Here is an 18470-nt window from a genome sequence, read left to right as displayed (position 1 = left end):
TATTTGCAGAAACACAGGGAGAATACTGCTGTGGTTAGTTCTACCGTGGGGGAAGAGTGACAGTGCAAAGAATAGGAAGAAATATGCCACAGTCTTTTCATCTTTTCCTTTAATGCAAAAAGATTGTTATATTTGTTTTATACTTTGCAGTCAAAAGATGAAAATAATAACGTAGCCGGGATTTTTTTTGGAGAAAAAAAAAACCACAACAACTTTGTTTTGATATTTTTGTAAGCATGTTGTGTAAGAACCATTCTTTCAGTAGTGGAATGTCAACTCTGAGTTTCACAAAAGTGCACATAAGTAGTGAAGCAGAGGTATATAAATGAAGTGTGCTCATAGCTCACTCTGACATTGAAGCCTCTTCTTTTTCTTCCATGGAAGCTAAATCAGATACATGATTTGAAGAGCAGATTCTCAGGTACAAAGTGATGTTTTTCAACATAAGCGCCACTATGAGCTGTGCGTTTTCACCAGCAATGAAGGAGAGCCTGCACGCACGCTCTGCTCCTAAAAGTCTGCACCCCTGGATGCAACCCACTGTTGTCAGAGCTGAAAGGCACTGCCCACCACCTCACTGTGCTCACACCCACTCTTTGGTCTCTGTAAACATTCATCAAATGTTGATAGGATCAGTGGGTATGATTTTTTCCACATGGAGGAATTCAATTCCCAACCTTTGCTTCGTATGCACATCCATGTCAGACACCATTCTGTCTGACTGCCCCTCTGCTGTTATCTGTCACACAGCAACAACATGTAATGGGATACTGGTGGGAAAGTTCAACCTCTGCTGTCATTGCACCAACGTCTGCCGCTGACATCATGGGCCAACGTCATCAAATTGGATGCATTACTTTCACAGCAGCTCTCATATGTTCTTTGAAGATAGCATATCTTCACAGGGCCTCTGCAGTGCGTCTTCTTCCTCCCTTCTGCCATCTTGGGTGCAGCTCTGCAGCCCTCAGAAACCTTTAACTACACCGGTCCTTTCCTCTCCTTCTCCCTTGGGCATGGGCTTCTTCTCCCTCTGGGAGATCCAAATGGGAGCTAGTTCCCTGGCCTGACAGGTCAGCCCTTGCTCTGACATGAGGCTGTGTGGAGGATGGGGCCCAGCCTGGTGCTCCTCAGGCCTGTGCGTCACAGGTGTGAGAGAAAAGCCACCTCCTTTCATTCTACCTCTGGGCAATACTCAGTGCTGTACTTACATGGGCTGCCTATGCCAGGCTGCCAAAAATAATGGTGACTTTAAAAACAGTTGGGATAAAAGGTACTTCTTATTTGTTATAAAACAGAATGGCAATTAGGCTGTTGTTTCAAACTGTCTGAGAAGGATGTTGCTTCTTTGATTCTCACACGTGGCCGTGATGCTGTATGAGCTCAGTGTCTGGCCTGTTTGCCATCCTGGCTACCAACTTTTAAAGCAGGTTCTTAGGGGACAGATGGAATATAAGGAATGTTTTCACATTTTGTTAATTCTGCCTTAAACAAGCAGTTTTATGCTTTGTTTGAGGTAGTAGAGCTGTCCTTTTTATTGTTAGTGTCAAATCCTGTTTTGTATTTTACAGATCTGTTTTCCGTAAGAATTAAATTCTACACTTGATCATTTGCATTTCTTATAAATGGAGAGGATTTTCTTGCTTATATTCTCATATTCTGTAGTGTGAAGGCAGAGTATCTCACAGGGATGCAGGATCGTTTCCTACTATTCCCAACAGAGACTTTGTCTGAACTGTCCTTAGCTGATGGTATCAACTAGCTGTCATTCTTGGCTGTATTTCTGTCACATTTTCTTTTACCATTTCCTCAAAAATGTATTCCTGGCCTTTCTTTTCTGGGGATGCATCCCTTTGCTCTTGCTTTAAATCCCAGAGGGAAAAGATTTCTAAAGAAGTGTCGAGCTGGTGGGACCGCTCTGTGTCTGCAAGAGCTCTGTGCACTTCAGCTCCAGGAGCCAGAGGTGCCTCATGCACAGTTGCAACTGGACATTCACATATCGCTTCACATCAACCTTTTTTCTTTTGTTCTACTTCTTATATATATATATATATAAATTTTTATTTGAAATGAAGTACTTAATGCTGCATTTATTCCCCCAATAATGGTGTGTTGTACCTTATTTCATAGAATCACTCAGGTTGGAAAAGTCCTTAAAGATCATCAAGTCCAACCACAACCCAACCATACTACCCTGACTCTCAGCCCTCTGTTAAATCATGTCCCTAAGTGGGTGTAATTTCATTACACCTGCAGAGTGTGTGAGTGTTACTGTGCTAACACCAGTACTGAAGCTTGACAGTTCTTTTAGACAAGTCCATGTTGGTCCTATGGACTTGAAAATTACATTTCCACAACTGATAGGATACTCAGATCTGTTCAGTTTTTGTGAATATTTAGAGGAGGGAAATATTGAATATTTAAAATTTCCATCGTTAACATTGCACAGATGGTGTCTTAATTTTGCATTTTTATTTTTATTTTTTTTGTCTTGTTTTGGTTTAAGAGTTAATGTTCTGCTGGTTTGAAGTATCGCATGCATCGCACAGGGTTCATTTTGAGGACAGAGCTCTCAAATAAATTATAGATGTTGGTAGCAGTCATAAATCAGTCCTTTTTTTGTTTTCATTCAGAAAGTGGTGGCACTGGAAGAAAGTTATTTAGTGATCAAAATGCATTGTTAAGCTTTTAAAAAGAAATTCCGTTGCCTGTAGTAGAGCTCTAGGCGATTTATGGCTTATCTGTACTCATTGCCTTGAGCTTTTGGAAAATTAGTAAACAAAGCCAGATGCTCATTATGTTCCCATTCAGGGTTGGTTAGATGGTTAAATGCCATCAGAAGCACTTTGGTACTGTTGGGTTTTAGGTTGTTATTAAAAAAAAAAATAAAAATGGAATTGGTCCAAAGTATTTTTTTTCTTAATATTTATCATCCACAAATATGTATTTCTACTTCCTGTGTGTAGAAGGGATTTTTTTTTTTAAATTGATTTTAGTGATAAAAATCTGAAAATAAAAATCTGAGAACTATATTGTAATCTGAACAGTGGCCACAGCTTTTTCACTGTGTCAGAATTCATTCTTACAAAGGGTGATATATGTCATGCTCACCCATTTTAGGGGTTTTGGAAAATGGGGAAATTTGTGAGCTCTTCAATTTAGGGTGACTTCTGCTTTCTGACTTTGTGGAACTGAAATATAAACTGAGTGTCTTTTCATAACAAACTTGATGATGGATTATTTGGTATTGATTTGATAGTTTCTACTGATTGCCTTTTGTCTTTCTGTGATGTGGTGTGTACCACATATTTTTGGGTTTTATTTCTCTTTAAGCAGAAGAAAACGTGATGCTGTATACAGACTGGAGTGCTGGAGGTTAACAGAATTTTTTACAGATTTTTTGTGTAATTTTACTTATTGCCAGATGATCACATGATCTATTTCATAATTCATTAATATATTTATTTTTATTTGTTGCAGCTGACCAAGTAAACAGGACATGGCACGCTTAACAAAGAGACGGCAGGCAGATACAAAGGCGATCCAGCATCTTTGGGCAGCAATAGAAATAATCCGGAATCAGAAGCAAATTGCTAACATTGACCGAATCACAAAGTAAGTGATCCATTCCAAACCAATCTTAATGAGGGGGAAGGCTGATGATATTAAAAGCTCTGAGAAACTGAGACATTAAACATTATGAGAGACTGTGAAAAAGCTGCATCAACTGCTGAGTTACTAATTATCTAATTATAATTGAGTACCTGAAGATCCTGTGGTGAGATTTAATCTACTGAGCTGAGACTTTATTCACCTTGTATTTTCTTGATATAAGCCTTTGTAGGAAATATTCAGTCTTTATAGTACTTGAACTGAGTTGATTTTGTTAGAGTTATTCTTGCTAGCTTGGTCACAAGAGAAGAGGTTGGTTTGCAAGTTTAGAGAAGATGGCTATAAAATGTGCAAATAATCTAATTCTTTAAGGAAAGGCTCTAAGTCACTGGAAAACAAAGATAAAAAGATAAGTCTGAAATCAATCTCCTTGGTTGCCTGAGCCATATTTGCTGAGATGGACATAGGATGCTATTAAAGAAGACATGAGAGAACTACACCTATGGCTAATACTACTGTTAATATTAAAATATTCTTCAAGATGTATTAGGTTCTGTATACACAGAGAAATAAATACATTGTTTATTCTGTTGAGCTTGCACTGTTCAAAACATCTAAAATATTAAAATAGCTTTTAGAATGACTTGCACTAGCCACTGTAATAAAAACTGAGAGAGGTTTTGTGCCTCTCTGCTTTGTCTGCATTTCGAGGCCAACATGCACGTCACATTTGCCAAGTAATCGATATGAATAATTTAAAAGATCAAAACTAACCAGTTGGCATCTCTTCAGTTGCCAGAACCAATGTGAACTGATAGAGAGGGCAGAGACCACGGAAGGGCAGAGTTATAAACATTGCAGGTGACTAATGAAGTGAAAAATCACTATAGCATAGTCCACTGACAAAGTTCAAAATCTCTAGGGTGGAAGCAAACAGCAAAATTGGCTTAATAAGTGAAGAAGTGTAACAACTCTGGTTGTCCGAACACAGTGAACAATATACAGGAGAAAAGAAAAAGGTGATGTCCCAAGTGAGATAATCTGTACTTGGCTTTTACAACAAAAATAAATGCACCATTAAGCCAAAAAACACCTTCCAAATGCCAGTTCCAAGCAGGCTTGTAATGGGAGGTTGTATTTTAGGAACTTTTTTTCTTGTACTTGAGTTTCAGAATGCTGTAAAGCGTTATGAATATTAGTATCTTATCTCTGAGGAGATAAGTAGGTAAGCTAATGCTATACACTTTCCATTTGAATGTTTCAAATAACTTGCTGCAGGGCATGTACTAGCTGAGTTTGGTAGCTGTTTATGCTCTTTTTTTTTCTGTATGAGAAAGAGATAAGTGTGTCTAGTGGGGGATTCATCCCACTCTTACGAGAGATGCTTATTTTAAGATGGTGAGAATAACATTTAGCTGGGTGAAGTTAGAGAAGACATTTCCCATCATTACAAACAAGGTTGAGAAAACAAGTAATTAGGTTCTGCTCTTAGTAACTGAAGGGTAGTTTGATTTCTTTTAAAAGTCTAGATCCAGATTGTATGACTCATCTCTAATCAGAAGAAAAATACCGTAAGTGACTAAACAGAGATGCAGGCAGCCGTAATACTTTGAGAAAGATGAATATTATACAAGTTTAGAGGATCGTTAAAAAGCTTGAAATAGTTTGTTGTCTCTGTGATGCAAGGAGTTAGCAATAAGGAGTAATCTCAAAAGTGCTAGGATGTTGTAGATATTGTACATGCACTTCAGTGACAGATGTTATCTAGTATCAGTTGTACGATATTTGAAAGGAGATACCATTTTACAAGGAGTGAAAAGACAGAAATCTTTGAGTTGCTTTCCAGTACCGTACCTAAATGGAGATATAGAGAAAGCGTAGTAAATGAGCATGTATATAATCTAATATTCGAAGTAAACTTCTGAAATCAGTGAGATATCAGATTCTTCCAGGCTGAAGGATCATTTGGTCAAATAAAATTGCAATTCATCCATGTCTGGGCACGTAGGTGTATGTATGAATAATAAGTTCAAGAAGAGTGGTCAGAGGTTTGAAGTACAGCCAACCATACTGCAGCTAAGAGGGAGATTCCTATATTTGTATTATAATAATTTTGGAAGTGTTGTTACTTCAAATCTTGGGATTGAATGGCTTCACACATTAAAAATATTTGCAAGGAGTAACAATGATGGCATTTATGGAAGTGTCCTATCCCTCAGCAAGGATACAGGAAAAGAAGGCAAGATTTTATTTTAGGGGAAGGGGAATACTTGTTAGAGGTGATCAACAGTCATCCTGCCATGTCATATAGTGACTGGAAACTAGAAACAGGTTGTCCTCGGTGTTTTTTGTGACCTGTTATGCCCAACACCATTAGAGCACAATCTTTATTGCTGATTTCATTAGTACTTTCAAGTATATCTATTAGTGGGCTTTTTATTTTTTTCTTCCCTAACTGGAAGCTCAGCATGGTTCTGTCCCTCTTTCTGATATTCACGGTTTATTTCATTTACTTGGTTTGTTTAGCCTTCTGGTAGCCCCTGTGCATGCCAGGGAGTGTTTACTTTTTATGTGAAGGGAGGAAATGTTGGTAATAGAAAAAAGAAAATATGTAGTTTAGAGATAATGAACTGTTTCAACTCAGTATATAAAAAGATGAATTTATATAATACATTGGAATAATGTAGAGTGTAACTTTTGCACTCTATGTGTAATTTTATATATGTATATATATATTTATATATATATATATTTATATACATATATGGGGTGTAAGTAAATATTTTCAGAAGATACTGATAACTGAGAAAGAGAGAATAATAGAACTGGCCACACATTTTCTGTAAGGACCATAAGTGTAGGAGAACAGTGTAGGAGGAGCCAAGGGCACTAGAAGGTACTTCTGATATTGTCAGAAAAACCTGTAGGGAAAGAGGCCCTTTAATTAAAAGTAAGCTGAATCAGGTGTGCTTTGCTCTTTAATTTGATGAAGAGGAAAAGCAAGAATGGAAAAACACATGATTGGAAAATGATTGAAAATTGTTTTATATTGAGGAGGGAGTTTTCTCTTGGAAATTTTGAAAATATGAGCTGGAGACTTGAAACAATTTACTATTGAGCTTACTGAATCTTTGGTAGTTATTCTGCAAAATTCACTGATTAAAGGGATGTGTAAGAAACACAGAAAGGCACCTATTTGTAAAGGAATTAAAGATGTATGTGGAGAAATGGAAAAAAATAAAAGAGAGGGAGAGACTAATAATTGGAGCACTGGATAAATACTTAAAGAAAAGCACTGAGAGAGAAGAGCCTTTATTGTGCTGGTTTGTGTCTCCAAAACCATCACCAAATTATTAAATGAAGGGAATTCCTCAGTTTGAGTGACTACATGTGGAGATGAGCTTTACTTGGGAGGTTACTTCCCACTGAATGGAGTAGCTTGAAAACGAAATGAAGGACTGAAAACCAATACCAACAAGAAATAAAGAAATCGGTACTAGAAGAGCAACCTGCCTTTGGAAGATAATTTTATGTATACACATATGGAAATTCCTCTGTCAGTACCGGGGATCCAGTGTGTTCAGTGCATTTTTATTTAAGGGTAAAGCTCATTTGAAGGCAGTGGTGCAGTTTTTATAATAATATGCAAAATAAATATTCTGTTCTTATTTTGTCCTAGTATTTCTTGAGTCATTCAGTTACAATCATTTTAAAAGTCTAGCAACAGAGATATCTCTGGCATTTCTAAACTCCCAAATTGCTTACTAACAAAATGGTATTTCTAAAAGATATTTACCTATTTGGCTGTCTAGGCCTGATGTTGAGGTAATTTAACCTTAATATGTCTATTATTTAGATGATTATAATTGGGATTAGCTGTGCTGTAAACTTTCTGCATGTCATGAATTCTGTCAGGAGTGCAGTTTGACAAATTGTTCATCCTAAAAGTGTGTTAAAAATTATAATTATGCTTTGACTTTCTTAGTTCTTTCCTCATTATCTTCCATCTGTTTTGGATTTGAGATAACCTCAAAAATTGATTCTATGGAATAAAATGCATTAGAATACACTGGGAAAAAAAGGCATACATATTTAAATGAGTAAGATAAATTATTGATATTCTGTTGCATAGCAGTCTGGTGTATAGCAGTACAGGCATGTTTTTAAAGTTCTCTTTCTTTGGCTACTCCAGGCTTCTAGTGACTTTTAAAGTGCTTTCTTCATCATTCCCTTACAGATAATTGGACTCCTAAAACTTAATTAACTATTAATTTTTTATCCTTTCTCTGTTGAGGAATTGGATTTCCTCGCTACCAATTTATGAACATTTCATGATCTTAATGATTAGCTCAGAGTTCATTATCTATTAAGGTAGTGTTTTCAAAATACTCAGTTGACAAATATGATGTTCTGGAACTATTATATTGGCAGCTTTCAGGATTTAGTTATTGTAAACAGACGATCCTTCTTGTTTTTAAACCAGTAATATGAAGAATCAAAGGATAGTTCTTTTCTCCCATCATTTCTTGATTTTTTTTTTTTCTCTTCCTTTGATGTAATGCATGATTTATTCATTTGATTGGCTTCTATCTGTGTCTCCAATAAAGGCTCTACCTGTACTGTATTTGTGTACTGTGACAGGGAATGCCCTGGCACCTCTGGAGCAGATATGCTCTGACCACACTGCATTGCTGTTGGCTCACAGAGTGTTTCTTTGGCCCTGACGTATTCTTTGTTTGTTTTCTGTGTGTGTGTGGTTCTTCAGTTCTAAGAGCCAAAAATATCACAGCCCACAGCCACGCTATTCTTGAAACTTGAAGCTGGAGGCTCGTGTAGTTTGCCACCGGGCATGGCGTGAAGGCATCTGAGGACACATAGAATGCTGGATGTTGTGTAAAGGCCATAAAGCCTTCAGCTGGAACAGTGCTGGATTGCCCTGGGCAGAAGGAGCCAGTCTTGGATTGTTTACATCCATGTTCTCTGCGTGGAGCGGAGTTACCTTTTGGCCATGCTTTCCCTTCTTTACAGAGGAACAAGTTGGCTTCCTCCAGAACAGAGCCTGAGAATGAGTTAGTTTTGGAATTAACTGAAAGTGATCATAGTCTGCAAGGTAGAAGTGCCCCAGCTTCTTGGGCGGGATGAAGCTGATGGAAGGACCATTAGCTAGGATAAAGCAGATACGCCTTAATAGGCAAATCTGAGCTAAACGCCTTAATTGGCAAATCTGAGCTAAACTACACAAATATGAATATGTTTCATCAGTCAGAAAGTTGTTTTACAACACTGGTGATACAAAAATGTATTTTGCACAAATAGATACATAGACTCTCATCTTTTTAAGTTGGCATTTGGGTGGGAGGGTCAAGTACAGGTGCTCAAAAGGATGTAACCGTTTTCCCATATTTGTCCTGTGGACTCATTTTTGTCATTTTTGTTATACTCTAATTTGATGTAAGTGCAGCTAAGTCAGATCATCTAAGAGAGCTGAGAGGATTCTAACCCTTCGTAGAGCAGGCTCCGCCAGTTCCTTGTTAGCTTTGTGCAGACTGACATTAATCAGCAATGACGGGATAGCATCCCAGTGAAGAATTACTCAGTATGAAAGATTAGTTTAAAAATGATGAGGGTTTTGTGGTCCCATAGTTGAGGTGGAGTCATTAGCAGATTGAGTATGTGACTGTTAGTCCTAGGAGAGGGACTGCTTCTCCAAACACTACTCTATGAAATTTCTCCTGTCAGTCTCTACGAATGGTTAAAGTTAAGGGCCTCTCCCATCCATAAATCTGTTTTTGTTGCCTTAGTTATCCTGCTGTTCTCCTTCTAGGCTCTCTATTTAATAGAAATCAATTTCTAGAAGCACTGATTAGAGCAGAGATGAGAATAAACAATTTGAACAGGTAGAGAGAATAATCACAAAAGCCTATAAATAAAAATATGAAATGCAATGGCAAGCAAAAGGAAAAAAAACACAACGTAAAATTAAGATGCTTACGGTATTGCTTATTTGAAGCTAAGAAACTTGTTAGAAAAAATTTGTCACTATTTATAGTACATCTGATGATAATTTAAATCCCCATAGTATTTTGCATGTTGCAACTAAACAGTCATGCATAAACAAAAATAGTAAGTCATGACAGTGATTAAGAGAACAGATTACTCTGGATTTAGTACTAGATAATCCTGCTTTTAAACGTTACCTCAGCAAAATTTTTGTAGCACCTGATATTTCTTTGTCTGAAATGAAAGCTTAGATATGTTTCTCTGCTCTGGTGGTTTCTTATCCTTTGTCAAACCATTCCTCTGGATGTATCTGCCTTTTCCTTCCTGCAGGGTAGGCTTATATGAAAACGATTATTTGAAACAAAGCATCCTCCTGTTAGCTGTAAAAATGCACGGCTGCTTGATTTCTTTTCTAATCAGTATTACTGGCTCCTTTTCCTCATGTTCACATCATTGCCCTGTATGCTTGAAATGCGACCACTTGAAGCAAATAGTGTTACTAAAAGCAACTCTTTACAATGTAGTATGTGATAATTAAACACGGCCAGTTGTGCTGTGGTGGCACAAGTCAGTGATGAAGAAGTTGCTCAGAAAGCTTAATTTTACCATCTTGGGAAGGATGAGTCGAGTGAAGTTTTTCCCCATGCCATGCGGTGTAATTGCACTTCCGAATTATTTAAAAGTAAGCAAAAGTGTGGCGATTTCCTTCCATAAGCAGCATGACCTACTTCCCCAGCAGGCCACATAGCTGCTTCCAGTGACTACATCCCTTGAGCGTTCACTTTGGAGAAAACTTAATTCAGTTTGCATTGGGTTGCCTTGATTACAAATCCGTTTCTTACAGAAAACACAGAAACGCATCACCAGATGATGACAACGTGGAAAATTCTTAGTTTTAGATATTTCTTTATGAGTTTCCTGATATAGCCAAAGACAAGGCACTTCCTTCTATCTGAGTCTACTAAATCAGCCTTCACCAGTTCATTTCATTTTTTTGTCCTTCTTCCTTTTCTCTGTTAAACTCCTTCCATCGCTTCTTCTAACCAGAAAATGATGTGGATTTTTCTTTTCCGTCTTTGAAACACTTTTCTCATGGTTTAACATAAATGCACCAAGTCTAAAATTTGAAGGCTTGTAAAACCTTTGTCACTGATCGTCCTAGAAAAACAAATGTCTAGTTTTGGTCAGAGTAGTTAAAAATCAACATATTCATAAAATAAAAAGCAATCTTTTAGTAAACTTTCTGGTTTTGATCAAATGGAAAATCTCTGAATTATGTGTGCGTTGCCATCAGTTACAAACATAGCAATGGAATATTAAAGAAACCAAAATGTTAATGTTGTATATTAATGTCTTTGCAGTGATATTGAATTTTGTGATCAGTTTGAAATTTTCAGAGATCTTCAAGTTATTTAGAAATGAAGTAACAAAATAATTGTGTGCACATATACAGGAAAATGCAAGGAATTTAATAATTTTTTTACATAATAGCCAATACACTGTTTTGATTGCAGATTTGTACCTAGACTGACCAATGAGGTAATATTGGGAAACCTAATAAGAGCTCTTATCATCCAGATTCACTGAAACATTGAAGAGAAGGGAGGAATTAGGCTCAACACTCGTATTTCATAAGACTCTCAAGAAGGAATGCCAGCCTGTCGGCCATTGTTCAAGGAATACTCACAGTAGAATTATTTCACCCTTGTTACCCATAGATAGCTATAGCAGTTATTAAGTTTTTATCCATTTGTTACTATTGGTTTAGTCTTAATTTTATTTATGAGTTCACTATTATCCCTTTTGGAGGGTATGTGGATTTAATGCTGCTCCTGTTTAAGATCTGCTTTTAGGCATTTTTGACCCAGGAGGGTAAAGGCAGGAATGAAAGGAAAAAATTGGGAATATTTATTGCAAAAAGTCTGCAAAGATCATAACTGCATTTGGTCAGGATAATAGGAACATTATCCAATTTCTGAGCTGGGATCTTTGGTTAAAATGTCGTCTTTGGTTTATAATATATATTATTAATTGCTCCGCTTCTCATCAAGCTCTTCAGTTGACAGAGACCATTTCTTGACTTGTGGTTTCATTTAATTACATTATTGAAGTATTTAAGGAAAGACGTAAAAAGAAGCTCATATATTTTAAGCAGTGTAGTTTGTGATTTATTAAGGATAATTGTTCTTTCAAGATGGTAATAAGCCAGTATCCCACTATGTGATAACATCCAGTTATGTGAGTACATTGCTGTATGAATTAGTGAGTCTTCGTTTCACTACTGGCTGGCATAGGAGTAGGAAACTATTCACAAGGGTCTAACATGTAGCAGATGTACTTCTGGCCTTGCCATCTTTTTTGCTGCTTTATGCTGACTATGTGGACTGGGAAGGTTGCTGTGGCTGGCTGTGTAACTGTTTATTCCACCTGTAAGGTTTAATGTAAAAGCCTGTTTTGTTGAGGGCTATAAACCTAAGCAGTGGAGTTTGAAGTGAGACCAAACTTTCTGTGTGTTTGCCTTGTTTGGAAATATTAACGGATGCACATCTTGTTCATACTGTTCTTTTAAAATAAATAAATAAATAAATAAAAATGTAAATAGATGATGCTGGTGAGATATTTTAACCAGTTTTGCTTGATAATTTTCCCTTATCTAGCAACTTTTTGGGAGGGGAGAGGGGCACTAAAGAGGGACCTAGATCAATGGGCCAAGGTAAACTATGAGTTTCAACAGGGCCAAGTGTCAGGTCCTGCATTTGGGTCACAGCAACCCCAGGCAACCCTACAGGCATGGGGAGGAGTGGCTGGAAAGCTGCCTGATGGAAAGGGACCTTGGTGTGCTAATGGACAGCTGGTTGAATATGGCCAGCAGTGTGCCCAAGTGGCCAAGAAGGCCAATGGCATCCTGGCTTGTATGAGGAATGGTGTGGTGAGCAGGTCTAGGGAAGACATCCTGTACTCAGCATTGGTGAGGCCTCACCTCGAGTACTGTGTTCAGTTTTGGGCACCTCAGTACGGAAAGGACATGGAGCTGCTGGAGCAGGTCCAATGAAGGGCATCAAGGCTTGTGAAGGGCTTGGAGAATGTGCCCTATAAGGAGAGACTGAGGAACTGGGGCTGTTTAGTCTGGGGAGGAGGTCAAGGGGCGACCTTATTGCTCTCCCAATTTCTGAAAGGTGCTTACAGTGAGAATGGGGCAGGTCCCTTCTCACTGGTGACAAGTGACAGGATGAAGGGAAATGGCCTCAAGTTGTGCCAGGGTAAGTTTAGGTTGGATATCAGAAAAAACTTCTTTATAGAAAGGGTTGTTAAGCATTAGAATAGGCTCCCCGGGGAGGTGGATGAGTCCCCATTCCTGGATGTGTTTAAAAACCGTTTGGATGTGATACTCAGGGACATGATTTAGCAGAGGGTTGTTAGAGTTAGGATAGTATGGTTAGGTTGTAGTTGGACTCAATGGTCTTAAGGTCTTTTCCAACCTGAGGAATTCTGTGATTCTAACTATCCTCTTAAGAATTCTTTTAGGCGGTCTTGATAGGAAAATGTTTTTCTGCTCTATTTCAAATGGGTCAGTAGCCATCTCTGGGCTGAGCACAAGCATGGCTGGAAACTGCAGCGATTAACAGCTCCAACCTATGGTTATTAACAACAATGATACATCCTCTTGTGATGTTTGTTAATGATGGCAAACTCATTTAAATTCTCTTCACCATATGTGTTACTATGAAAATTGTTAATGTTCAACTTTTAATACTTTACATGGGCAGTACATACAAACTACTAATTCCAGTATAGACATTCAGAAGGAAAGTAGTAGAAATATCTTGGAACTGGAAATCACTATCTCCTTTTCATTACGAATAATATTTGCATGAACCCCATGCTTCTGTTAGTATTCCTGTTGAAGTCTGCACAGTGGGCTATCTTTGTTTCTAATTACTAAAAGCAAACCAATTTCCTTTTTGTTTCACAAGCAGTATTGATTTTTGCTCAAATCATAACATTTTTATGATGTCTGAAGGGGAAACTTCTAGCTTATGTTTGGCTTTTTGTGTGTGTGTGTGCGTGTGTGTAAATAAATGTGTTTTTCTGCTAGAGCTAAGGGATAAAAGTGAGTGCAGTGTGGCAATTTAACAGGTTGCTGTCTGGTCTAAAGTGCTCATCGAGGCTTTCTCTGTAATCAGTGGAGAGAGAATGATCTCCAGAGCACTGCTCATACCATCTATTTTAGGCTGCGGTTTCATATTCCCATTGATACAACCAAAACAGCAGCTCTGCCCTGATGGCTTCTCCAGCTATTGTGCTTTTCCCTAGCTGGTAATTACGTGAACACACGTGTGACAGTGGGATGGCTTTGAAACTCAGCCAAGCTAAAGCTAATCTGACCAACCAACAAACAAAAAAGCTATTGTTGCTTTTAAGTCAGATAAGGATGGAACAAAAATTAGATAGACAACTCTAAACACTAAATCATCGAAGCACTCAAATGGGTGTTTTTTAGGCATGTTTTGCTTTGGGATGCTCCATATGATATGAGCTGGCTGAACATTTCAACTGCAAGATGTCAGTCGGGGTGTTGTATTCTGTGTCATGTATTATCTGATTGTCTCTCCATGGCAAAGTGCTGGTGGAACTGTGACTCTGCATATTCACAAGTATTTGTACATATTTAATGGCACTGAAGGATTAGGACTCCTCTTGGCTGGCAGTATGTGAGCATTACCTGTAATGAACAACTTCCTAGTTGGAAAACTGAGAGTAGAGCTCTCCTTTAGATAAGTTCCTCCTTAAGAAGGTGATAGTAGTAGTTTTGAAAAGGAGATTTTTGTAGATAAGGGTTGAATAGTTCGGTGCCTTAATTACTTGCTTTCTGTGGTCACATTGGTACGTTATGCAGTCTTAAGTGGATAGTGAAATTGCATGAGCAAGGACTGAAATTATTGAAACAAGGAATTACCTGAGTTAAAATTACTGTGATTTTGAAAGAAACGATCCAGGAGATAAAGTTATAGGAAACTGCAAGGTGCCGGTGGGATCTGAAAGCGTGAACAAATGAGATTTCTCCTTACCTTTGTTTTAGCAGCAGGAGTCAAAGCATCAGGCAGATCTAAATTTTCCTGAACTGGTTCACTATCAAACTTAAGCATCCTTTTTTTATTGTTAAAAACAAACAAACAACAACAACAACAAAAACCCACCACCAAAAAAAATAAGAGTCTGTGTTCAAACATGTCCTACTTGGGTAGCAGCGTCTTCAAAATGAATGTCACAGACAGTGATGTCAGAATATATAAACAAATTGTGGTTTCTTTATAGTTCACTTTCTGCATATCCCCCATTTGGAAGTTTAGACTGCACAAAATGGAGATAATATAAACACTGCACCAGCATCAGCCCTGTCCATGGCTGCGTAGCCCAAGCAGTGTCGGAGTGCATGCATGCTGGTCTCTTTGGAGTGAGAGAATATTAGGCTCAGTTGTTCTTATCTCATAGAGTTTAATCCACAATCAAAGCCTTAATAACTGTAAGCATATAAAGAAGTAGCTTGGGGGGGGGGGGGGGGGGGGGTTAGGGTAGGAGTGTGCTGCTGTGTTCCCAGTGTAAACTGTTTGACTTCTGTATGTGTTTACATTGTTGTCAGCTCTCAGACCAGCTCTCACATTTCTGGCAAGGAGGCAGTATATATTTCAAATGCATTATTTTGAAGCATAAATGCCTACAGTACTTAGCCTGTGTGTCAGTGAAGTTGGTTTGTAGCACAGCGCTACATTTGGGTAGAGCTGAGAACTTGAGACACTGATGCTGAGAACTGGAGAACTTCAGCTCACTTCCATAAGGAGAGCTGGTTGGGTTCCTGAAATTTGGGTTTCAGCATTTTAAATTCTTACACAATGTGGCTGTATTTGTTAAAAGAAGCCACAGACGTCCCTTCCATTTCAGTGTGACCAAATGACAATCTTTGCCAATTAAAGAAAAGTAGGAGTTTTAAAAGATGAGCATGAGCCTTCTGTAGAATTACCATCCTGAATCTTCTGAATCAAAAGCAAAATGCATCAGCAGAGATAGGAACACAATGTACAACTCAAAATAGACTTTGGGCTGCTTTCCTTTCATTTTATGCATTATTCCTTAAGGTCTGACTCTGAATCTAGGACATTTTTACATACCTGTAGGTAACATTTAGAATTAATGGCAGCTTTTCATTTGAGTTTAATGGGATCTGCTATATTTTATCAGATCTCAGTTGTGAGATAAGCAGTTTGTGCATGGAAATCTCCAGACCCTCATTTTTTCCCAGGGCGAGTTGCTCATCTGACGGAGAGCTGCAACTCACCTTCCTGTAGCGCAGGGCAGAGGCATCCACCAGAGACAGAGCTAATTGATCAGATGACAATTACAGTGTTTGCCACTAAAATTAGCATCAATCTACACCTGGCACACTGTGCTGTTTTACATAAGGCAGCTACTTCCTATGTGTATTTTACTTCAGTCTTTGACAGAGACTCTTGCATCTTCTCAGTATTTTCCTTTTGATGAGTTCAGATGGTTGAAAATACAATTCTTTACAGGTCCAAAAAAATGAGATTTATTTTATTTTATTTTTATCTTATTTATTTGCATTTAAACCTGTGTTAGCTTTCCTCCTCCTTCCTTCCTTTGCCAGACCTGTCTTTCAGGCCACAGCACAGTGGTGCCCAGTCGCAGGGTCTCAGTACTTACTACCACTGCTGCCTCCAAGAGGGCTTTTTGAGGACTGAGTTGGCTCTCTGCATTGCTCTGTGTCCGTGTATATTAAGCTCTCTGGGAAGGAGTTTGGCTTCATGTTGTGTCTTGTACAGCACCAAGCAAAAGAGCTGTGAGTTGTGCGACAGCTGTAGGCAAAAAGTTCACCATCTGATATCTGTAAGTGCCAGCTCCTTCTGTATCTGTTTTGCTCCCATGGTGATCCAGCTTTAGAACTGCTGCCTCCCCACCCCTTGGACATTTTTCTTAAGTTCTAAGCTGTGTTACAAAGCACATGTATTCGATGCACATTTTGGATGGAAAGGCATGCTGAGGACTGGCTGGTTGGAGAGAAAATGGTGTTTTATTGCTGCTGGATTTGAAGGAAAGACCTTGCTTTTGTTTATGTGAAGTCCCAAATAAGTTTAAAATAGGTATTAAACATTTTTATGATTGGTATTTTGTGTACTAATGAAGTGCTTGCACATACCTGCTTGCCATCCAATGATTATCCTTCAGTGTTCTCCCCTAAAACTTCTCTTTGCTGTCAGATAGGTGGGCACATGTGTTAGCTATGTACACATGTGCATCTAACCAGTTTATTTTGGTAGGGGCTCATTTTTGGTGGTCAGCATGTTTACATTTGCATTCAGTGGTGTTACGCTGTAGAGGAAGGTAACAAACAACAACCAGGCTGAGGGTTCTTATTATAAATGCAGTTTTTGCTGCCCACAACAGAGGGGTTGGAAATAAGTGATCTTTAAGGTCTCTTCCAACCTAAGCCATTCTATATGTTATAATATGATACTTCTATGGTGATTTCAAGGATGCTTCTTCCATCAGGTTGTAAGTGGAGGAAATGCTGACCTATGATTTGTGTATACTGAACTATAAACTGAGCAGCAGTTTTGTCAGTTGCAGTGTTTGGTGAGATGTGGAATGTAATATGAAGATTATTAGACCGAACCTCCTCTTTCCATCCTGCAGACTCTCCTTGTATATGGTGGGGATTATTAGCCCAGTTAAGTTGTATTTTGCAATGGTTGTTTTAGCCCCCTAGCTGATTAGGGATGGTTTGCTAACTAAGGGGATTTTACTTTGTTTCCATGATGTCTTCTCAACCACCTGAAAGCATATTGGATTTGTTTCTCATGGTTGGCTACATAACAGCAGTGTAGACATTGTAGTACACTTCCCAGTCTGTCAATGTGGAGAACTGGGCAAGAGTGTAGCAAACCAGTATTGCTTCAACTCCCCGTCTCCACGGTAAAGCTAATCAGCTTTTGTTGAAAACAGCAATCAGGGATTACTTCATCTCTCTTCTTTGTTTCTTAACTTTATGGTGCCAGATACTTCAGTGCATGCAGTGCCAGGAAAAGACCTGCACTCCCTGGATTAATAGTGCCACTTTGCACAGAAGTATTTCAGTATTTTTTTCCTGATCCAGTGGTGAGTCTGTGGGAAGTAGTTAGTACTCCCAGCATCGTGCTTTCTGTCTCTAGGCAAGAGTATAACTTTGTTTTTGTACCCAGAGTTTCACGTTGTGACTGCTTTTCACATTTCATTATTGAAGAACCATCTCCTGGTTAAAATCCCGAGCTTTAAAAAGCTTCTCAGTTTAGCTGCTGGCTTTTGGCTGAAATGGAAGAGATAGAATTTCACCCAGATCCTGCTAATGTTGTTCTTGAGTCTTTGTGAATATCTATTCCATGTATATTCTGCAGGTTTTAATCAAATAAAAAAAATGGAGGTGGGGGGCACATTTCTAACAGCAGCTCTACCCTTCCAAGTAAAAACATTCTCTGTCTGTGCGCTCTCCTACAAAAGTTGGTAGCACTGAATTTAAAAGCATTAAAAGCATAGCCCTTCTGGATCTGCAGGATGCACAGCCTGAACATTGACTGAGTATTCTACAAAAAGCCACTGAGGATTTATCGCTCCCCACTTACAGCTGGAGTAATTGGGCAGACTGTTCGGTGGTAGTACTTTCACTCTGGTTGAGAACCCAGATTGGATTTGAGACATAGGAGATTCTGAGCCTCGTGCTCCTGTTCACTTCTGCCACAGCCACAATCGGCAGATTAAAGCTCTTAGCTCATTAGAGTTGGTTTAAAGCTTTTTGTTTTGTATTACATGCC

At 38.5% G+C, this 18470-nt stretch overlaps 1 protein-coding gene across 5 annotated transcripts in view; it reads left to right on the top strand.

Annotated features, from left to right (window-relative positions):
- The window catches only part of ZMYND11 (zinc finger MYND-type containing 11), a 100826-nt gene that overhangs the window by 36823 nt on the left and 45533 nt on the right, over positions 1–18470 (top strand). For all 5 annotated transcript variants that reach the window (XM_072327555.1, XM_072327556.1, XM_072327554.1 and 2 more), the window contains one exon: positions 3478–3612. In XM_072327555.1, coding sequence (XP_072183656.1) covers positions 3497–3612 — 116 coding nt within the window. In that variant the 5' untranslated portion in view covers positions 3478–3496. The remainder of the gene's footprint in view (positions 1–3477; positions 3613–18470) is intronic.

This window comes from Excalfactoria chinensis, chromosome 2 (assembly GCF_039878825.1).
Source record: "Excalfactoria chinensis isolate bCotChi1 chromosome 2, bCotChi1.hap2, whole genome shotgun sequence".
Classification (NCBI taxonomy): domain Eukaryota; kingdom Metazoa; phylum Chordata; class Aves; order Galliformes; family Phasianidae; genus Excalfactoria; species Excalfactoria chinensis.
Note: the sequence above shows the minus strand (reverse complement) of the source record. Positions and strands in the feature narration are given on the sequence as shown.